This window comes from Ranitomeya imitator, chromosome 6 (genome assembly GCF_032444005.1).
Source record: "Ranitomeya imitator isolate aRanImi1 chromosome 6, aRanImi1.pri, whole genome shotgun sequence".
Classification (NCBI taxonomy): Eukaryota; Metazoa; Chordata; class Amphibia; order Anura; family Dendrobatidae; genus Ranitomeya; species Ranitomeya imitator.
The window spans coordinates 315877457-315901785 of record NC_091287.1 but is presented as its reverse complement, the minus strand read 5'-3'; the positions used below and the strand labels follow the sequence as shown (position 1 = coordinate 315901785).

Below are 24329 nucleotides of genomic sequence, written 5' to 3'. Positions count from 1 at the left end.
ATTAGTATTTGGTACCATTGTCCTTAAACTGACGGACTTGGGTCAAATGTTTGGGATACCCTTTCACAAGCTTCTCACAATAGTTGGTCGGAATTTGAGCCCATTCCCCCTAACAAAAGTGGTGTAACTGATCCAGGTTTGTAGGTCGCCTTGCTCGCACCTGCCCTTTCAGCTTCATAATTGTTTCCATTTCAGACGTTAAAAAATGTGGAACTAGACAAATAATGCCACATGCGTTGCATGAATATAGAAGCCTACAAGCCCTTGCATAACTCATTTAAATATGAGTTCACATATATCAATTGTATCAGACTCAGATTCCTACAAATCAACTAATCACAACTCATGCAAATATGCAATACTTGTCAAAAAGCTATTTGTCCCTTCTCCCTCATCTGCCAGAAGACAATGTTTAGTGCAACGTTGTGATTCTTTACCAGATTGTCGCTTGAACAAGGCGCAACAACTGATGTGTTGGACAGACTGGAACAATCCTATTGAAAACAATGGGATCAGAAGTTCCTCCATTAGTCTCCATCTAGTGTGTTAGTTAACCACTCTACATACAGTACAGATGAAAAGCTATCATGGTGGCACAAGACTTAAAGGGAACCTGTCACCCCGTTTTTTGAGATTGAGATATAAATACTGTTAAATAGGGCCTGCGCTGTGTGTTACTATGGTGTATGTAGTGTACCCCGATTCCCCACCTATGCTGAGAAATACATTACCAAAGTCGCCGTTTTCGCCTGTCAATCAGGCTGGTCAGGTCGGGTGGGCGTAGTGACATCGCTCTTTTCTTCCCCAGCTTTCCGTTGGTGGCGTAGTGGTGTGCGCATGTCCAGAGTTGCGAATCCCCTGCGCGCACGTGAAGAAAAAGCGCGCGTTCTGCGCTATTGCCCCTGTCATCGGTGGGGGCAGCCATCTTCCTGGGGCCGCACGTGCGCAGATGGAGTGCTCTGCTGCACGGGGCTTCAGGAAAATGGCCGCGGGATGCCGCGCGTGCGCATTAGAGATCGCGGCGGCCATTTTCCCAAAGCCAAGTTTGCATCTCGGCTTTGGGAAAATGGCCGCCGCGATCTCTAATGCGCACGCGCGCTTTTGCTTCACGTGCACGCAGGGGATTCGGAACTCTGGACATGCGCACACCACTACGCCACCAACGGAAAGCTGGGGAAGAAAAGAGCGATGTCACCACGCCCACCCGACCTGACCAGCCTGATTGACAGGCGAAAACGGCGACTTTGGTAATGTATTTCTCAGCATAGGTGGGGAATCAGGGTACACTACATACACTATTGTAACGCACAGCGCAGGCTTTATTTAACAGTATTTATATCTCAATCTCAAAAAACGGGGTGACAGGTTCCCTTTAATGAGAAAAGCAGGCACATATTATTCCAAACACAACCGGACACCACACCTAGATTGTAAAACTGAACTGAGCGTCTGGTTTCTCATCATAATGTATCATATGGTTCTTATAGCAAATAATAGGATTGCCTAAGCATAGTTTTGGAACATTTCCAGGGGAGTGGCAAGGTGCTTATATATGAAGGTGCACTGCACGGCTCTTGCCAGGAACCTGCAAGTATCAGGAAACAAGGTATCTAACCTTTTCTGCTACTTACTTTAGCTATTTTCTGAACTGTTAGATTATTTTGTAGTACTCTAGCTATATTAGAATTTAGATTTCCAGTAGAACACTAAAGTTTACAATTCTACAAATTTAGGGAGAAAATTTGTAAGCTTAATTGTTGGCGACTATGAAACCAATGATTTACAGAAAGATATTTTTTTTTGGGGGGGGGAAGGAATGTACAGTGGAAATATAACTGTGTAAAACTATAGATGTGTTTGCATTTTAAAGTGCAAGTTATTAATACATTAACAGCTATTAGCGTTTCCGCTTAGGGCTTATTCAGAGGAGCGTAATATATAGATATGTGTTGTCTGAGTAATATTGGACAGCACACTGACCAATGTAATTCTATAGGCTGTTCAGATGACAGCATGCACTATTCTCTTCCATATTACTGATGAGACCAGTCTATCCAAGTGTACGGGTGCGCCAAAAAAACCCTGTAGAGAATTCATATAGCATCTGATTTTTATTGATGCGTTGCTACTATTAATCTAGGAAACTGTATTTGTTAATTATCATTTTAAAATGTTCATTTCTGAATATGGATGCCACATGGATGTCACACAGATATACAATAAGGACACACAGATGACAAAAAGGATGAAAATAAGGCTAATTTTTTTTACACTTGTCTGAGCCTGGCCTAAAGGTTCGTACTTTAAATCCAAAATAAGGAATGGGACAAAGAGAGAAAAAAACATCATGGAAACACTTGCACCTCTTCTTTGTTATTGCTTGTGGCTTAGACCTAATTCACACATTTTTTTACATATTAGAAATAACAGACAATTTTTCCTTAGTGTGCTCAATCCAAACGTTTATCCTTCTTTGGTCCATGTGTCCATTTTCAGTATCAGTGTGACATCCGTTTATCATACCGTATTAGACAGTAAAAAAAAATCGGACACACAGATGTTAGAGTGCTAACATATCACTCAGACCAGAAAACTGAATCTTTTTCTGCCAAAAATACTGACATGTGAACCGCCCCATGAACTATAATGTACATGGTTTTCTATCTGTGAAGAAAATGCACATAAAGCATACATGAAATACGAGACACTGAGCTAAATATGGCCATGTGGGTAAAAGCTTTATATCACTTTCAGATGGTTGTAATATGAGTATTTGTTCTCCTATATGAGCAATGTAACACCCATATCTCATCAGAACCAAAGTTATAGCACCTATAAAGCCTTTCTTATGAACCATGGGAGATGCATGTATTGTGTCTGTAATAAGGGTGCAATAAAGTACCTCTGAAAGTGATTTATAATAATAATAATCATCATTTTTTTTAATATAGCGCTAACATATTCCTCAGCACTTTACAGGCATTTAGAGCTAATCCTACATAAACGCCTATTGTTCAGTATTTTGCATTAGAAAATGGAAGCCAAACCCAGAAGTAGAATATTAATAGAGGAAAAGTATCATAGAAATATTTGCACCTACCTCTTGAAAGTTCTGAAGCCTATTCCAACTTTACTAACCACAATATTGCCACATGAAAGTGATATGAGATTGAATTTATAGAAAATATTTTTACAGATGTTATGTGGTGCTGTAGCGTTTAACCACAGAGTCTAGATGTGTATTGTTGGTGATTGCAAAATTATGAATTCATATTCATATATTCTTAATTACGGAAGATTACTGGCTAAAACACTGACAGGGGATCCAAGTAACAGGTTGTAAAACATTCTAGAGGGTCTTTATGCAGAGCTTTCAGGGCGCAAACTGAGCAGAGTTTTTTGTGCATCTTTGAAGATGTGTTTGTGTATCTTTGAGGAGGATTTGGAGAGATTCCGTCTACTTTCTGCTCAAAAAACTCCTCAAAAAACCCCATGTCCACAAACACAAGACTTATTTTACAGTTTTTTTTTATAGTGTTTAATTTTCTAAAATGTAAAAATGCCATGAGTTTGTTCTGAGGTTTTCAGGTAAATCAAATATTTCAATAAGGGCGCAGTCAGACGGCCGTATAACACAGCCGACGATTGCATCACAATGCTCGCACTGGCCAGCGTCTCTACTGACCTGAGCAGGACAGCCTGTATTTTGATGCAGCTGCCATGCTCGGGTCAGGAGAGCCAATAGTCAGTCCAAACATTGTGATGCAATCATAATTCATGTTAACCCCTTAATGACCAGGGCTATTTCAGTTCTTGAATTTCAATTTTTTTCTCCCCTTCTTCCCAGAGCCATAACTTTCTTATTTTTCAGTCAATATGGTCATGTGAGGGCTTTTTTTTTGTGGGACAAGTTGTACTTTGGAAAGACACCACTGGTTTTAACAAAACATGTACTGGAAAACAGAAAAAAAATTCCAAGTGTGGTGAAATTGCAAAAAGTGCATTTCCATGGTTGTTGTTTTTTTTTACCATGTTCACTAAATGCTAAAACTAACCTGCCACTATGATTCTACAGGTCATTATGAGTTCATAGACATCAAACATGGTGGTGAAAACAAATTCCCAAATTTGTTAACAAAAAGGAAAATGGCGCAAATTTCCAAGACGTAGCGTCTCCATTTTTCATGATCCGGGGCTTGGTAAGGGCTTATTTTTTGCACAACGAGATTACATTTTTATTGATACCATGTTGGTGCAGATACGATCTTTTGATCGCCCATTATTGCATTTTATTATAATGTACCGGCAACCAAATAAAGTAATTCTGGCGTTTTGAATTTTTTACTCACCACGCCATTTTTAAATCGGGTTAATTCTTTTTTTATATTGATAGATTGGGCGATTCTGAATGCAGCAATACCAAATATGTGTATGTATGATTTTTTTATTGTTTTATTTTGAATGTGGCGAAAGGGGAGTGATTTAAACTTTTTTTTTTTTTTTTTATTAGTTTTAAAAAAATTTTTTATTTTTTGTATGTGTAAGGAGGGGGCGGGAACCCTCATGTGCCTCCTCTCCCCTTGTCACTGTTCACATATCACATGCGGCACCCTGATGTTTTGCAAATTTTTTGCTATGGTGTGCATTGTAATGTATTTGTCATGTACTGTATTGTGATGTATTGTGCTTTAGCTTAGGGATAGATTAGTAAGTAGTGCAGGACCATAGGGGTTAAGCAGATGGGAGGAGTTACAGAGCAGAGCATAACAGAGCAGGGAGGTATAGGAAAGGCACTGTAATGTAAGGAAGGATCCAAAGCTAGCGGCTGGGATTAGGAGGCAGCTGAGTCGGTGAGCACATTACCCTATAACTCGCAGTCGGACCAGGGAAATGGTAGGAAGCTGGTGGGCCTGGAGCACGAGTTGGACAGAGATTGTCCAGAAGAGGGACAGGGATTGTCCAATAGTGGGTCAGCGATTGACCAAGGATATAGACAGAGTTGACAGGAAGAATCGAGTCTGCCAGGATGACAGGGAAAGATGGAAAGATGTCTCTGTGCTTGAACTGTGCTGTCAGTGAGATTGCAACGAATGGAAACGGAGGCACAGGAGTTGAAGTTCACATTCGCTTTTATTTAGGTTTAGTGTGGAACCTCGGGACCACGGTCCGGGGGGCTCCAAAGGGGGCGTGACTACGTGAGCCCCAGATACCCGTGGTAAGTCCCCTCAAACAGAGACAGAGTGGGAAGCTTGGAGGACACGGGTGCTACCTCCAGTTAGACCCCGAACTCGTGGCAGCTGTCCCAGTGGGACAATCGGACAAGCAGGGTTAGCGGGAGACGTGGAGCTAACCAGGTGATACCAGGTGTATGGGTAGAAGCTGGTTCCAATGGTACTGGCATTGTCCGGAGATGATGATGGCGGATTGGCGGGACGAGACGGGATTGCGTAGATAGAACAGTCGTCGTCCAGGATTGCCGGGTAACTGGTAGCTGAACATCTGTGGAAACAGACAGTATAAGCGGAGTACAAGCGAAAGCACTTCAGAAACAGTGCAGACAGGAACCAGAAGTAAGCAACAATGGATACTTGTTGCTCTGGTGCCCTCCCTATGGTGGAGGAGCTAGAAATAGCAAAGGATAACACGCCATTGGCTAGAAGCATATTTTAAAAAATGCGCGCTGTCTCTTTAAGAGACTGGGAACGAGCGCGCGTGCCCTAAACACTCTGTTTGAGAAGCTGCTGGAAGCACACCAGGAAGCAGGAGGGGGAGCTGCATCCTGACAGCCTGGCGCCAACACAGAGCAGGACTCCCGACGGGGACCCTGTAAAGGTACAGAGACTGGACCGGGTGTAACAGAGATGAATATGCTGTTATTTAAAGTTTAACCGTTGAAATGAAGACTGTGACTCTGTGGTGCTTCATGGGACTAGAATTCCAGCAGACAGAGTTTGTATTCATCCCTTCATATGCAAGGTGCCGGGGTGCTCACTGAATGATACTTAGTGAACTCTCCCATGACTACAACCCAGTGCCACCTTGTTACTTATGCTTCAATAGTCCCCATGGGAGACTAAAAGCTGCAATAGTTTGATCGTCTCTGCAACACACACAGGCGATGATCAGATCACCTGTGTGTAGCAGAAATGCTCACTTGCTATGAGGGCCGACCACAGGGTGGCGCTCATAGCAATCTGGCAATGACAACCATAACGCTCTGCTACAGACATCTGGTTGTCATGTTGGCCTATCAATGACCGGCAATCACCTTGTGTGGGATTAGTGACGCGCTTCCGGTAAGCGCGAGTTAAATAATATAGAATAGTGATATTGACAGCAGGACAGGATGTCAAATAAATTGTTTAAAAATGTTTCAGTCAAGTAAGGAGGTAGTGCATGAATAATAGAAATACATAAATAAAAGAAACCTACCAAAATTGGTAAAAAATAATATTGGTACAGAACATGCACATACCCATAAATTAACCTCTCCTGCTGGAATGGTGCCAGGTTTTAGGATAGTATACAGTAGTGTGAAACGTTGCCCTCTTCCTGATTTTCTATTGTTTTGCTTGTTTGTCACACTTAAATGTTTCAGATCATCAGACAAATTTAAATATCAGACAAAGATAACACAAGTATACACAAAATGCAGTTTTTAAATTAAGATTTTTTCTAATTAATGGAAAAATAAATCCAAATCTACAGGACCCTGTGTGAAAAAATGAATGCCCCCCATTCTTAAAACATAAATTAACTGTGGTTTATCACATCGAAGCTAAGATCAGATTCTCTAGCCCCACGCAGTCCTGATTACTGCCATACAGGTTTTCAATCAAGAAATCACTTAAATAGGACTTGCCTGAGCAAGTACAGTAGACCAAAAGATTCTCAAAAACTAGACATAATGTCACGATCCAAAGAAATTCTTGAACAAGTGAGAAACAAAGTAATTGAGATCTATCAGTCTGGAAAAGGTTATAAAGCTATTTATAAAGTTTTTTCACCCCAATGAACCACAGTGAGAGTCATTCACAAATGGCAAAAATATGAAACAGTGATGAACCTTCCCAGGAGTGGGAATTATCCCAAAAGCTCAGCGATGACTCACTCAAAAGGTCACAAAAGACCCCACAACAACATCCAAAGAACTGCAGGCCTCACTTGCCTCAGTTAAAGGGACACTGTCACCTGAATTTGGAGGGCATGTACTATGGAGGACAGAGAATGAACTTCAATCCAATATTGCAGCCAACATGCAGCCAGCGGGTAAGGAAAGGGTGAATCAAACACCCAAAAACCCCGCCTCCATGGCTGAAGATTGTTCCCTCCAAATTCAGGTGACAGTGTCCCTTTAAGGTCAGTGTCCATGATTCCACCATAAGAAAGCGTCTGAGGAAAATGGCCTTCATGGTAGAGTTCCAAGACGAAAACCACTGTTGAGCAATAAAAACATAAAGGCTCATTTCAGTTTTGCCAGAAAACATCTTGATGATCCCCAAGACATTTGGGAGAATACTCTGTGGACTGACAAGATAAATGTTGAACTTGTTGGAAGATGTATGTCCCATTACATCTGGAGTAGAATAACACAGCATTTCAGAAAAGGAACATCATACCAAAAATAAAATATCGTGCTGGTAGTGTGATGGTCTGGGGCTGTTTTGCTGCTTCAGAACCTGGAAGAGATGCTGTGTTAAATGGAACCATGAATTCTGTTGTCTGCCAAAAAAACCTAAAGGAGAATGTCCTGCCATCTGTTTGTGACCTCAAGCTGAAGCGCACTTGGGTTATGCAACAGGACAATGATATTATACACACAAGCAAGTCCACCAAAAACAAAATTAAGACTTTGGAGTTTACCAGTCAAATTCCTAACCTTAATCTGATTGAGATGCTGAGGCATGACCTTAAAAAGGCGGTTCATGCATGGAAACCCTGCAATGTGGCTGAATTGCAACAATTTTGCAAAGATGAGTGGGCCAAAATTCATCCAGAGCATTGTAACACCTTAATGACCGAGCCAACTTTTTAGAATTTGAACAGTGTCATTTTATGCAGTAATTACTCTGGAATGCTTCAACATATCTCATTGATTTTGAGACTGTGTTTTCGTGACACATTATATTTTATGATAATTCTAAATATAGTTTGATATGTTTTGCTTTTATTTATATAAATATCACAAATTTGCAATTTAAATAATTTGCAATTTTCAAACTTTTAGTGATTGATTATCCCTTTAATCCAGATAGTTATATCGCACAAAAAACATTAATAAATAATATTTTCCTCGTGTCTGCTTTACCAGCACTTTTTGTAAAATGTTGTTTTATTTTATAAGCATCTTAGAAGGTTTAAAAATATAGCAGTAACTTTTCCATTTTTTGAAGGAAATTTACTAAACTAATTTTTATAGGGACCTGATCAGTGCCAACACTGATCGTGGCTGATGCAGCAAGTTGTGAGGTATAGTGTATAGCTGACAGTAGCAGGATTGTCACCTGTCAGGGAATGCTAGTATCTTATATCATAGGTCAGTAAAAAGACATATTGGTGGTCATTAAGGGTTTAAAAGGCTCATTGCTAGTTATCGCAAATGCTTGATTGAAGTTGTTGTAGCTAAGGGTGGCACAACCAGTTATTAGGTTTAGGGTTCAATCATTTTTTCACACTGTAGGTTTGGATTTATTTTTCCCTTAATAATAAATACCTTCATTTAAAAACTGCATTTTGTGATTACTTGTCTTATCTTTGTCTAACATTTAAATTTGTTTGGTGATCTGAAACATTTAAATGTGACAAACATGCAAAAGAATAGGAAATCGCAGGGGCAAACACTTTTTTCACACAACTGTATATAGATATAGGGAGTCATCTGGATTCTTTATTTTCTGGCATAACCTGTATAGCTTGTATTCATCCAATTTTCACACTAGCTGCTATTAGAGTTATACCTCCTGTTCTTTACAGAAGACTCTTCAGCAGTCTCATTATCGTGACAGACAGTGTCTAACACGTCTACATACAGAAGACAAGACAGGATTCAGCATTTGCAATAATTACAGCTCACTTCTTGCCCCCTTCACAATGAGTTTTGAGGAAAAGGGAGTATTATGCCAGGTAGGGTTGAGCGAAACGGATCGATCATTTCAAAAGTCGCCGACTTTTGGCAAAGTCGGGTTTCATGAAACCCAACCCGATCCCTGTGTGGGGTCGGCCATGCGGTACGCGACTTTCGCGCCAAAGTCGCGTTTCATATGATGCGCTTGGCGCCATTTTTTCAGCCAATGAAGGGCGTGGGCAGAGTGATGACATAGGTTTTAGGGGCGTGGACGACTATCGTCATCTTGTCGCTTGTGCGCTGTAACGATTTGAAATGTGTAACACCAGCTTTTCTGTTGAGAGAGAGAGAGAGAGAGAAAAAAAAAAAAATTCCCATTGACTTTGCATTGGGTTGTTTGTTTCGGTCGATCGCCGACTTTTCGCCATAATCGGCCGATTTCACTCGACTCGACTTTAGAGATAGTCGGGTTTCGCGAAACCTGACTCGACCCTAAAAAAGTAAAAGTCGCTCAACCCTAATGCCAGGGTCACACTATCAGTATTTGGTCAGTATTTTACATCTGTATTTGTAAACCAAAACCAGGAGTGGGTGATAAATGCAGAAGTGGTGACGTGTTTCTATTATCATTTTCATCTGTTTGTTACTCTCCTGGTTTTGACTGACAAATACTGATGTAAAATACTGACCAAATACTGATAGTGTGACCGTAGCCTCAGTTTATTATACCTGGGGGCCAATGTGAAAATTCAGGGAAATATTCAAGGAGTTCTGATTTTTTTTAATGAAAAGCTGAAAAAAAATCTATTTATTTTTGCAAAATATATTCTACATAAAAACCTGATTTAAATAATAGATGATTTTTTTATTGACTCATTCCATTTAAGATATATCATTTTAGCTGTTTTGTGCTTCCAGGGAAGGTGTTTCAGTGCTTGACTTATTGCAGTAATTCTTGTAAATATTCTAAGCTTTAGCACAGGGCGGAATATGTTCTTATTATATTTTCATTAGAGGACTCATCTTTAATGAAACAGCTTTCATCCAACCGTGATACCATCACAGATCAGTTGTCACATGACATGGTACGCAGAGTATTTTTGCTACAGCATTTTTTGACTCATAAGGCTACTTTCACACATCAGGTTTTTGCCGTCAGGCACAATCCGTCGAATGTTGAAAAAAACGGATCCGTCGCAGATTGTGAAAAACTGATGTAATGGATTAGTTTTTTTTCGACGGATCCGACTAGCATATCCAGATAATTGGTTTAAAAAAAATTGGAGCATGCTCAGTTTTAAAAAAATGGAATCCGGCGCCGGAATCCGTCATTTTCCAGATCCGGAAGGCTTTTTCGCCGGAGACAAAAAAGTTACTGTGTACGTTTTTACCAGACGCCGGAAACAACATTTTTGCCGGATCCGGCAAAAACTGTACAAAATGTAAGGTCATCCGGCGCAATTCGGTGCTAATACAAGTCTAAGGGAAAAAAACGGATCCTGCGGCATCTTGCGCCGGATCCAGTTTTTTCAAAATTTGCCGGATTTAGCCTGATGGCGAAAGACAGATGTGTGAAAGTAGCCTAAGACATCTGTAAGAAAAAGCTAGTGAATGCAGGTGCACCTACTAAATGTAAATACTATGGTGTACGTATGGGTTAGCAGAGAGGTTTAAAAAAGAGGGACTGTGGGCAAGTGGGCACTCCACCACAATTGACAGGATTATCTTTGCTGCCATGCCATCAAACTGTACTTGCCTCCTGACAATGGCACTTTGTCTATTGTGTATACAGAAAAGCTCTTATATTTTTCTTTAACAATCTAGCTACTGTATATATATTGTTCCAAAGAGGAAACAGTTACTGTAATAACAGGTCTGTGCTAAAAAAAATGGGCACTGTGACCTTCCTACAAAAGAACAATACTGCCTAGTTCTTCTACTATGTCACATAAGTAGGAATATGGTATACAGAAAAGCGCTTAAATTTTTCTTTAACAATCTAACTATAAATATTGTTCCAAAGAGGAAACAGTTACTGTAAAAACAGGTATGTGCTAAAAAAATAGGCACTGTGACATTCCTACACAAGAACAAATACTGCCTAGTTCTTCTACTATGTTACATAAGTAGGATCTTTCTGGCTTTTTTTTGTATATGAAAAATGTTCATATCCCCTATGCACTATTTAAACATTTATGTGAAATTTCCCAAAATTACTAGCAGGCACTACAAAGAGAAACATTTGTCTTACGTCATAAGTCAACTCCCTGTCATTGATGCGGGCTCAGTAGCAGTCTACAAATTTGCTGTCAGATGATGGCTGTGATATTCAGCCATCATCTGCCTCAAGAACACTGCCCTCAGCTGTTAACCTGTTAAATGCCACTGTTAATCTGTGACAGCAGTATTTACAGTGAGTTGCACAGAGGTCACGCTGTTTTAACTGTTCATGCAACGTGATTACAGGATACAGGAGTGATGCTATCATGGTCAGAAGTCTGCTGAATTCCCCTTCCCCCCCCCCCTCCCCCGTGGCTGTCACAGTACTGAGGTTGTTATTCATAGGAGAACGTCATTTTCACTATATGAAATGCACAGTAAAAGATAAAAAGAAAATGTTTAAAAAATAAGAAACTTTGAATGCCCCCCCTTTTCCCCCAAGTAAAACACATATATGCTATCTCCACTTTCATAAAAGTCTGATCTATCAAAATCTAAAATTATTTAACCCACTTGGTAAGTAGTAAGAGTAAAAATGCCAAAACTGCAGTTTTTTTGCCCCTTCAACCAGAAAAAAGCAATAACAGGCAATAAAACATTATATCTACCATCTACCCATTATGGTACCAATAAAAATATCCACTCAGAGTGCACAAAACATACCTTCACACAGCTCCATCAACCAAAAATGGAAAAGTGTATGGATCTTGAAAAAAATGTTTTCACCTCCTAAATAACAAAAATGTATGCATGTTTGGTATCACAATAATCATAGTCAGGGCTGCCACTAGAAATTTTGGGGCCCCATACTGGAAACATTTTCGGGGCCCCCTTGAGACTCCACCCAAGCCCCGCCTCCACACTACACCCCTCGAACTGTCCACAGTCCCGCCGCTCTCACTTGGAAAAACTCCACTTCTCACCTATCACACATTAACAGTTCCCATCACCAGATCACACATATAGCTGGCACCTTTTATTTTGGCCAAAAGATTTTTTAAGCCGCCACCATAACACGGTAGACACTTTTTGGCCAGGCCCTACTCTACTGTAAACTATTAAATATTTGTTAAAATATGCTATACAATTTAGGTATATTTTTATTTATTTTTCAATTTTTAAAATGTCCAATAATATTGCATTCAAAGAACAAATACCGCTACATCATGTCCAGACCACATATGACCACCACAGTGATCGAATAATATCAAATACAAGGAACAAATACCACAACACCATGACCAGACCACATATTACCACCAATGACAGAATAATATCACATACAAGGAACAAATACCACCGCACCATGACCAGACACCATATTACCACCACATAGTGACCAAATAGCACATACAAGGGACAAATACCGCAACACCATGTCCAAACCACATATTACCACCACATAGTGACTGAATACTACAATACTGATCAGTAATAAAGAAAACACAATACTATCACCATCGGTGCCATTATACACAAGAGATCTGTACTTAGTATGCAGTGTCTGTGTACAGGTAATAGTGATCACTGGTGGTATTATGCACAGGAGCGCTGTACATAAAGTATAGGTAATACAGTGATCACTGGTGACATTATACAGAGGACCTCTGTATATAGTATACAGTACCACAAAATCCCATACAAATATCAATGGGACCAAGAAGAGATCCCACAATAAAGGTATAAAATCATCTTTTATTAAATAAATATAAAACCAAACAGTTGATCAATACAGAAAAATACCGTACAAAAGGGATGCCATGAAAAACAAAAGTGAGTATAGTTATGTATATGTGCATTCAGCGACCATCTGCAAATATCTGCTAGTGGTTGATATGACAATGCTATATCAAGAGGAAAGCTAGCACACCTACCCACAATGGAGGAAGATGGGCAACATGTATGAATCTATACCAGGACCTCATCACAATATATAACCACCCTGGATACTAACTATCTACGCCACAATCAATGGGCCAATATATAGTATACAGTCATGGCCAAAATTTTTGAGAATGACACCAAAATTATATTTTCACATGATCTACTCCCCTCTGGTTTTTATTAGTGTTTGTCTGATGTTTATATCACATACAGAAATATAATTGCAATCATATTAGGAGTACCAATAGGTTATATTGACAGTTAGAATGAGTTAATGCAGCAAGTCAATATTTGCAGTGTTGACCCTTCTTCTTCAAGACCTCTGCAATTCTCCCTGGCATGCTCTCAATCAACTTCTGGACCAAATCCTGACTGATAGCAGTCCATTCTTGCATAATCAATGCTTGCATTTTGCCAGAATTTGTTGGTTTTTGTTTGTCCACCCGCCTCTTGATGATTGACCACAAGTTCTCAATGGGATTAAGATCTGGGGAGTTTCCAGGCCATGGACCCAAAATCTCTATGTTTTGTTCCATGAGCCATTTAGTTATCACCTTTGCTTTATGGTAAGGTGCTCCATCATGCTAGAAAAAGGCAATGTTGGGCGCCAAACTGCTCTTGGACAGTTGGGAGAAGTTGCTCTTGGAGGACATTCTGGTACCATTCTTTATTCATGGCTGTGTTTTTAGGCAAGACTGTGAGTGAGCCGATTCCCTTGGCTGAGAAGCAACCCCACACATGAATGGTTTCAGGATGCTTTACAGTTGGCATGAAACAAGACTGGTGGTAGCGCTCACCTCTTCTTCTCCGAATAAGCTGTTTTCCAGATGTCCCAAACAATCGAAAAGGGGATTCATCAGAGAAAATGACTTTGCCTAGTCCTCAGCAGTCCACTACCTGTACCTTTTGCAGAATATCAGTCGGTCCCTGATGTTTTTTCTGGAGAGAAGTGGCTTCTTTGTTGCCCTCCTTGAAACCAGGCCTTGCTCAAAGAGTCTCCGCCTCACAGTGCGTGCAGAAGCACTCACACCAGCCTGCTGCCATTCCTGAGCAAGCTCGGCACTGCTGGTAGTCCGATCCCACAGCTGAAACAGTTGTAAGATACGGTCCTGGTGCTTGCTGGTATTTCTTGGGCACCCTGGAGCCATTTTGACAACAATGGAAGCTCTCTCCTTGAAGTTCTTGATGATGCGATAGATTGTTGACTGAGGTGCAATCTTTGTAGCTGCGATACTCTTCCCTGTTAGGCCATTTTTGTGCAGTGCAATGATGGCTGCACGTGTTTCTTTAGAGATAACCATGGTTAACTGAAGAGAAACAATGATACCAAGCACCAGCCTCCTTTTAAAGTGTGCAGTGATGTCATTCTTACTTAATCATGACTGATTGATCGCCAGCCCTGTCCTCATCAACACCCACACCTGTGTTAATGGATCAATCACTAAAACGATGTCAGCTGCTCCTTTTAAGGCAGGACTGCATTGATGTTGAAATGTGTTTTGGGGGTTAAAGTTCATTTTCTGGGCAAATATTGACTTTGCAAGTACAGTAATTGCTGTTAAGCTGATCACTCTGACATTCAGGAGTATATGCAAATTGCCATTAGAAAAAATGAAGCAGTAGACTTTGGAAAAATTAATATTTGTCTCATTCTCAAAATTTTTGTCCATGACTGTACAGTGTATAGTGTCAGTGTATAGGTAACACACTGACTCGCCAGTGACGTCTCTAGGTGAAGTCCTTCATCTTTGTTTTTCATCCAGCACAGATCGCCATCACTTATTCCAGCCAGGGCTCATCTCTGCAGCAAATAACACAGTTATCTCGAGCTCCGCTTGTAGAACACATTCATTAAATTTTCCCAACTTCTACATTACACCACATGAAGAAAAAAAGGCGACATAGTATAACTCTACCCAGTAACAGGACCGACCCCCCATTTAAAACAGTATACTTAAAGAATAAAATAAATACATCACTGCAGTAATAATATCCCTTAATTAGCCCCTATTGTAATAATATTCGCAATCCTGGCCCCCGTGTGTCTCATTCCTGGCATCAGCCATATGTTGTCCCATCCTGCCCTCATAAGTATCTATTCTGCCCCATATGATCTCCCCATCCTGCCCCATCTGTCTCCATCGTATCCATCCTGCCCCATGATCCAATCATGCCCCGTATCTCCATTATGCCCCATATGTCTTCAGCATTCTGCCCCCAATGTGTCCAGCATTCTACCCCCAATGTGTCCAGCATTCTGCCCCCAATGTGTCTCCAGCATTCTGCCCCAGTGTCTCCAGCATTCTGCCTCAGTATCTCCAGCATTCTGCCCCCAGTGTCTCCAGCATTCTGCCCCAGTGTCTCCAGCATTCTGCCCCCAGTGTGTCCAGCATTCTGCCCCAGTATCTCCAGCATTCTGCCCCTAGTGTGTCCAGCATTCTGCCCCCAATGTGTCCAGCATTCTGCCCACAGCGTGTCCAGCATTCTGCCCACAGCGTCTCCAGAATTCTGCCCCAGTGTATCCAGCAGTCTGTCCCAGTGTGTCCAGCATTCTGCCCCCAGTGTCCAGCATTCCTGCCCTCAGTGTGTCCAGCATTCTGCCCTCAGCGTGTCCAGCATTCTGCCCCAGTGTATCCAGCATTCTGCCCCAGCATTCTGCCCCAGTGTATCCAGCATTCTGCCCCAGTGTGTCCAGCATTCTGCCCCCAGTATCTCCAGCATTGTGCCCCCCAGTATCTCCAGTATTCTGCCCCCAGTGTCTCCAGCATTGCGCCCCAGTGTCTCCAGCATTGTGCCCACAGTGTCTCCAGCATTGTGTCCTCAGTGTCTCCAGCATTGTACCCCCAGTGTGTCCAGCATTGTGCCCCCAGTGTGTCCAGCATTGTGCCCCCAGTGTCTCCAGCATTCTGCCCCAGTGTCTCCAGTATTCTGCCCCAGTGTCTCCAGCATTCTGCCCCCCGCCCCATGTATCCAGCATTCCGCCCCCACCCCATGTCTTCAGCATTCTGCCCCGGGGCCCCCCGGATCGCCGCTCTCAACAATAAAGAAAAATAGTTCTTACCTGGCGGCACTCCTGCGGCGATGGCGAAGCTCCCTCCACACAGCTGAAGTGCGCACTCGTCTGTGACTGACATTGACGTCAGACGCCGGCAACGTGCGCTCTGCGGCTGACGTCAGCTGCCAGCCTCCGATTAGCTGGCGGCTGTTAACTATTGACGTGTGGGCACTGGCCTGCACATCAATAGCTTTGCTGCCGCAGTGCCGCTAAGGGCCCGGTTTAGCCTGCCGGTAGGGGCCCAGTGAGCAGATGAGACGGGGCCCGATGCGGGCCACCTCTGCCCACCGGGCTCCATACGCCTTCAGGGCAGTAGTGCCCTGATGGTGGCCCTGATCTTACTAACCTGGAGATTCATATTATTATGTCATTTTACCATTTTTTCACAATTTTGCGACACTTGAAATTTTTGTCCTGCTTTCGAGTTCATCACATAATAATGATGATGCCATTCAAAAGTTCAACTTGCACCTTATTCTGCCTGCATAAACATGCCCTCATATGTCCGTGTAGACAGAAAAATATTTTTCTCCCTTGTCATTTATGTACAATTTGTGTAATTTGTTTTTACAGCAGCAGCTATTAATAATTTACAAGACCACTTACAGTTTCCTGTGTAACAGAATTGTAATGTATCGGTAAAAATCATAAACTATGCTGTGGTATCCAGGTTTTGTTAATGCACCCATAGACTTGAATGGGTGAGTTTCATTCGACTTCCCAAGGAAAATTGTACATACTGTGATTTTCTTCACACCGATTTGATCTGTGAAAAAAAATCATTCATCTGCACTGCTCCATTGAATAGCAGTAGTCAAAGTGCAAATCATTTTTTAATGGATAGAACTTGGACGGAAAATAGTCACTTGATTCACGCTACCTAAATTGTGTACAGCATGAATCAGAGCTTGACTGCATGACTGCATGACTGCAACCAGATATTTTTCCTCTGAAATGCTGGAGAAAACATAGTTTAAACCCTTAGTGGACAGAGACAATTTTGAGCTTAATGACCAAGTTCCATTTTTCAAATCCTACCAGTGCCACTTTATGTGGTAATAGCTTGGAATGCTTCTATGTATCCCAGCAATTCTGAAAATGTGTTTTCATGAAACTTTACACTTTAACTATAAATTTAGGTTGATTCTTTAGTAAAATTATCAGAAATTTCATGAATTAATAAAAAAAATGACTGATTTTCAAATTGGAATGCTTATATCCTTAAATAAGATAGTCATTCCACACAAAATAATTAAAGGGAACCTGTTAGCAGGATTGTGCACAGTAACCTACAGACAGTGTCAGGTCGGCGCCATTATACTGATCCCTCAGTGACCTGCCCCCTGTTTTACATACTGCATAGAATATTCATCAGACTAGTACCAGTGGCGGTGCCTGCACTGTAGCATGATGCTGTGGATAATAAACATTTATTCATTTTATTTAAACATATAGTCTTGGTGTAAAAATAAATAAATAATTATCTTAATCAAAATGGCATCGGCAGCCGCATCTGCGCAGCAGTATCTATTGCGTTCTGGTAAAAAATAACATATTCTTTTAGCTGCAAATTTTTCATTTTCCCAATGGATAATTGGAGAAAACAGACCCCACAATTTCTCACAAACGTTATGATACCCTATATGTTATCAAAAACTGCTGTTTGGGCACATGACAGGATTTGAAAAGGAAAGAGCGTTATTTGATTTTGGAGTGTAAGGCTATGTGCACACGTTGCGGAGTCTCTGCGGATCTGCAGCGTTTTTGCGGTGCAGAAACGCTGCAGATCAGCAATTGATTTGCAGTACAATGTAAATCAATGAGAAAAATAAAATGCTGTGCAAACTTTGCGGAAAATCTGCTGAGGAAACGCTGCGGTTTAAAAGAAGTAGCATGTCACTTCTTTTTTGTGAATCTGCAGCATTTTAGTACCCATTCCATTGTAGAAAACCGCAGGGGTAAAAAACGCAGCAAATCCGCAAGAAAACCGCAGCAAAAACGCACAAAAAAGGCTGCGGAACTGCACAAAAAACGCGTCAAATCCGCAGGTGCGTTTTCTGCCAGGAGAGGCAGAATCCGCACCAGAAATTCCTAAGCCTAATCCGCAACGTGTGCACATAGCCTAAATTTGTCTATAAGAGATTGTGAATGCCTTGTTGCCTTTGCAGCGCCTCTGACATGCCAAAGCAGCAAAACCACCCCCTCCAAGTGACCTCATTTTGGAAACCAGACTCCTCAACGAATTAATGTAGGCATGTAATGAGCATTTTTAAGCAACAAGTGATTCACAAAACTTTATAAAATTTAGATGTGAAAGCAAATTTATAACTTACACAAGCGGTAATAGGAGAAGATGAACCCCATAAATTCTTATGCAATTTTTCCTGATACACAGTGATTCCCCATGTGTGAATATTGCAACATTCGGAAAGCAAAGAGCGGAATTACATTTCTGAAATTCAAATTTGGATATGAGGTTGCATTTGCAGAGCCCCTGAAGTGACAAAAAAAAAGAAACACCCACAATTGACCCTATTTGGAAAACTAAACCCCATAAGGAATTCAAATATTAGTGTAGTGAGCATTTTAACCCACAAACTACATCACAGCATTTTATATAATTGTGCCATGAAAATGAAAAATGTAGGGTCTTCCAGTAAAATTTTACTTTAGGGTACCGTCACACAGTGCAATTTTCATCGCTACGACGGTACGATCCGTGACGCTCCAGCGTCGTAACAATATCGCTCCAGCGTCGTAGACTGCTGTCACACTTTGCAATCTACGACGCTGGAGCGATAATTTCATGACGTATGTGCGATGTAGAAGCCGTTGGTTACTATGCGCACATCGTATACGATATATGTTACACCATGCAATCATGCCGCCACAGCGGGACACTAGACGACGAAAGAAAGTTTCAAACGATCTGCTACGACGTACGATTCTCAGCGGGGTCCCTGATCGCAGGAGCGTGTCAGACATTGCGATATCGCTCGAACGTCACAGATATATCGCTCGAACGTCACGAATCGTGCCGTCGTAGCGATCAAAATTTCACTGTGTGACGGTACCCTAAAGCTTAAATATACACAAAAGAGTAATAGGAGAAAATGGACAGGATCTTTGTTAAGCAATTTTTACCTATTGTGGCAGCACCCCATATGTGGGTGTACTCTTCTGTTTGAGCACAGGACACTGAACGGATAGGAAGGAGCGATACTTGGCTTTTAGAATGTACCTTAGATTCTGTTTGAATAGATTGTGGGCTCCATTAGCTGAGCCCCTGAGGTGCTAGGTCAGCAGCACCCCCCCCCCCCCAGGTGACCTTATAATAGAAACATCACTGCTTAAAGAATTCACCTAGGGGTATATTGAGAATCTACAACTGTTTCACAAAAATTTATTTAATTGGGAAGTGGAAATATAATATTATAATAGTTAATTTTTTTATTATTATGTGCAAATGTGTCAGTTACATAAGAGTTAATATGTGAAACTGGATGCCACACTTTATTGCGCAATTTCTCCAAAATGTGGTGATGTCCTATTTGTTGTCAGAAACTACTGTTTGGCCACTAGTGTTGAGCGATACCTTCCGATACTCAAAGGTATCGGTATCGGCCGATATAAAAAGAATATCGGATATCGCCGATACCGATACCCGATACCAATGCAAGTCAATGGGACACAAGTATCGGAATGTATGCTGGATGGTTCCCAGGTTCTGAAGGAGAGGAAACTCTCCTTCAGGCCCTGGGATCCATATTCATGTAAAAAATAAAGAATAAAAATAAAAAGTATGGATATACTCACCCTCTGGCGGACCCTGGCTCTCAGCGCTGCAAGCGTCTGCCTCCGTTCCTAAGAATGCAGTGGGTGAAGGACCTTCGATGACGTCGCGGTCAGGTGACCGGTCACCTGACCACTCACGTGACCGCAATGTCATCGAAGGTCCTTCACTCACTGCATTCTTAGGAACGGAGGCTTCCGGTTGCACCGCTGAGAGCCAGGGTTCGTCGGAGGGGTGAGTATATCCATATTTTTTATTTTTATTCTTTATTTTTTACATGAATATGGATCCCAGGGCCTGAAGGATAGTTTCCTCTCCTTCAGACCCTGGGAACCATACGCACCGCACACGCCGAAGATGACTGGGAACACTTCCGATTCCGATTTCCGATATCGCAAAAATATCGGAACTCGGTATCGGAATTCCGATACAGCAAATATCGGCTGATACCCGATATTTGCAGTATCGGAATGCTCAACACTATTGGCCACACATCAGGGCTGAGAAAGCAAGAGCACTATTTGGCTTTTGGAGCACAGATTTAACTAAATAGTTTGTGGGGCGACATTTCCAAACCCCTAAGGGTTTGGAAACACAAAGAAGTGACTCCATTTTAGAAATTGCACTTCTCAATGAATTTATCTACAGCTGCATTGACTATTTTGTAACAACCACACTGTGCTTTTATCTGGAGAATTACAAGTCTGCCAGTTTACTGCTCATACATTGTGTCCAGCTTGTGCTTCTGGAGACATGCACTCAGTAAATTGTTATTTTAGCTCCACCACACTACAATAATGCCAACATATGGCCGCTTACCGTGGTTTAGGCACAATAGGGCTCAGAAGGAGGGGAGCATTTGGATTTGGGAGTGCAGATTTCAATGGATTTTGTTTGAGGGAGTGGGAGCCATGGTGCTTTTCCCGAGTCTTTGTTCTACCAGTAACATGGGAAATTATATTTCCAGTGACAGATGACAAACTTCAATGGGCGCTGGCTTTGTGTGACATAAGTTAGGGTATGTTTTGGTAACATTTCGGAGAACGTAATATTTTTTGATCGCTTTCAGGCTGGGATCACATTTTTGTGTGTTACGCTAAGCACGTACGACTTGCTGTGTAAATCCCACAAAAATGCAACAACGCTTGTGCGCTAAAAGATGCCTAAAATGATGGGAACACCACTGGAACACACCGAGTTCAAAGTGACTCTCCGTATGCCTCATTATAGTGAGTGGTTCTGTAGAGGAAAAACAGATGGCTATTTAATGGATTCAGTGCCCATTCAGTTGAAAGTTTTTTTCAGCTGGCCAGAAACGTTGAGTTACATTTTGCACAACTATTTTGCCATCGGATTGCTGCCTGATCCATTTCAACGGATGATTACTGGACATGTGAGTGTAGCCTTAGCCATGTAGTTGTAACAGCTAGCATTACAGTAGCAGTTCTATTACATAGGAATACATGCAGACATTAACATGAGAGAAAACAACGCATTTACACAGGCAAAGAAAGCAGTGGTAATAGGTACATAGTTAAGCATTCGCAGTAGAAAGTAGGTAAATGTTTATCCTCTTGCTGACAGTAGTGTAGAATTAACAAATGTGCCAAACATCATGAATCTACATAGCTGTATTATTTGGGGGATATTATGTTGGATCTTGTACAATACTGCACTTAAGTGGTCATCCAAAGATTGAAAGTTATTCTTAAAAAGGGGTATTCTCATCTCCAATATTCTATCCTAATACGTAATGGGTGTAATAATAATAATATTAGCATATACTTCCATTTAGAAATGTAGTACAGTATTTCTGATTCACTATGTCTTTCCTCATGTGCAAGCATTGCAGAACCTTAGATATCCATGGTTACGACCACTGATATAGTGACAGCAAGTTAACTAGTAGTGGCCATAACCATGGATACCTAAGGTCCCGCAATACCTGTACATGACAAAAGAAGCATAGCAATTCAGAAAAGCTATACTATATTTCTAAGTGGAGGAATTTGCTAATAATAGAATTATTACACCTACTACATATTGGGAGACGATCTTGGAGGTGGGAATACCCCTTTAATCCACTGGGACTGCCAGCAGTCTGCAGATCCCAATCAGAGTAGAGTGAAGTTTGAGCATGTGCAACTCAGCTGGAGATTCCTCTGGTAGTCCTACATCTTGGGATTCTTGAGGATCCCAGTAACGTTCCCAGTGTCATCAATAAGTTATTCCCAATCCTACAATTATGGAAACCCACTTTAATTTATGCAAAGTCTTAATATTTTATGTTACTTCGATGAACTGAGTTTAGTGTCAGAAAATGTATATAGCAATCAAGTTTACTACCATCTGTGCTTCATCCACAGGCCTAGAAGTTTTTGAAGATGGACTTAAGTGATGCAAACAACCAATTTGCCATTAATGCTTTGAAGGAGATTGGTGCAAGCAATGTGGGCCAAAATGTTGTTATTGCTCCTTTGAGCATAATAACTGCACTTTCAATGGTATTTCTAGGCGCAAGAGGTAACACTGCTGCACAGATGAGCAAGGTAGGTCATAAAATGTATATACATCTTTACTAAAGTCATCTCTAGCTATGTAGAAAAACACAAATCAGCCATATACTGTAGTGACATTACACTTCTAATCTTATAGAAGGGAATGAAGTCATGACATCACTGGTATATACATTCATTTCTCAATCAGTAGGGGACCAACTCCCTCCCTTTCTTCACAGAGGCATAACTTTTTTATTTTTTGGTCAATATGGCCATGTGAGGACTTGTGTGTTGCAGGACAAGTTGTACTTTTGAATGACAGCATTGGTTTTAATATATCGTGTACAGGAAAATGGGAACAAAATTCCAAGTGCGGTGAAATTGGAAAAAAAAAGTGCACAGTTTTTGGTTTTTTTACCATGTTCAATACTAAAACTGACCTGCCATTATGATTCTCCATGTCATTACAAGTTCATAGACACCAAATATATGTAGGGTTTTTTTTATTTTTGAAAAAAAATCCAGAATTTGATTAAAAAAGGCGCCATTTTCCGAGACCTGTAGCATCTCCATTTTTTGTGATCTGGGACTGGGTGAGGGTTTATTTTTTGCGATTCGAGGTGCGTTTTTTATTTATACATTTTGGTGTAGACATGATCTTTTGATCACCCGTTATTGCACTTTATTGCAATGTAACAGCGACCAAAAAAATGTAATTATGATGTTTTGAATTTTTTTCTCATTACGCTGTTTAGCGATCAGATTAATTCTTTTTTTCTATTGATAGATCGGGGGATTCTGAAAGCGGCAATACCAAATGTGTATATTTGATTTTTGTTTTACTGTTTTATTTTGAATGGGGCGTGATTTGAACGTTTATGTTTTTATTTTTAAAACCATTTTTTTAACTTTTTGCATGCTTCAATAGTCTCCATGGGAGACTAGAAGCTGCACTACTTGGATTGCCTCTGCTACACAGAGGCGATGATCAGATCACCTGTGTGTAGCAGAAATGCGGGTGGCGCTCATAGCAATCCAGCAATGACAACCATAGAGGTCTGCTCGAGACGTCTGGTTGTCATGCTGACACATCGGTGACCCACGATCATGTAAATGTGTCAATCAAAGGGTGGGATTTACGCCGCGTTTCCAGTAAGTATGAGTTAAATGCCACTGTCAGAAATTGATCTCACCCACGGCTATTGTGGGCACATGTCAGCTGTATATATCAGTTGTCAGGGGGAGTCCACCATCTGTGTACAATTACGCCCAATGACACAAAGGGGTGAATAATCCTTATGCACTTGAATTGAAGTGTTTCTTTGTGCTAGGGATGACACCATACATAGTGTTTTAAACAGCAAATAGTGAACTGAGTTCAACACCAACAACAAAGTAACTTGCTAGGCTGCTTGATGTAGTTTTGATAAAATCACTGTTTTATCATCAAGAGATTACCACTACAATACTAGTAAACTTGCTGCCAGGTAGTCCTCTGCATTAATCCATAACTCCTTCCAGACAACTGATTGGCAGCATTCTACCTATGCACAGTGTGCACATGTACACAGAAAGCTGTAAGCCAGTGGTGTAGGTGGGTTTATACAGCATTTAAAAAACTGGTAGATCTGCAGAAGATAAAACAGTGATTTTATCAAAACTACAGCAAGCAGCCCAGTAAGTAATATATCATTGTCTCTGCCATTTTATTGTGCTGCCCTCAGATGGGATAGCAAAAATCTGATGACAGATTGTCTTTAATTAGTTGTAAGCTCCAGATAATGAATGAGCCAGGTCTGCCAGAGCATGCGCCAA

The 24329-nt window shown here is 41.1% G+C and overlaps 1 protein-coding gene across 3 annotated transcripts in view; it reads left to right on the top strand.

The window, feature by feature from the left end:
* Positions 1–1464: 1464 nt before the first annotated feature.
* The window catches only part of LOC138642553 (serpin B8-like), a 46462-nt gene continuing 23597 nt past the window's right edge, over positions 1465–24329 (top strand). The window contains exons 1-2 of one of the 3 annotated variants that reach the window (XM_069730778.1): positions 1465–1606; positions 22383–22565. In XM_069730778.1, the coding sequence (XP_069586879.1) occupies positions 22401–22565 (165 nt within the window). In that variant the 5' untranslated portion in view covers positions 1465–1606; positions 22383–22400. Of the gene's footprint in view, positions 1607–4178; positions 4200–4409; positions 4430–22382; positions 22566–24329 lie in introns of those variants that run through there. The other 2 variants (XM_069730780.1, XM_069730779.1) reach the window with 2 other exon arrangements.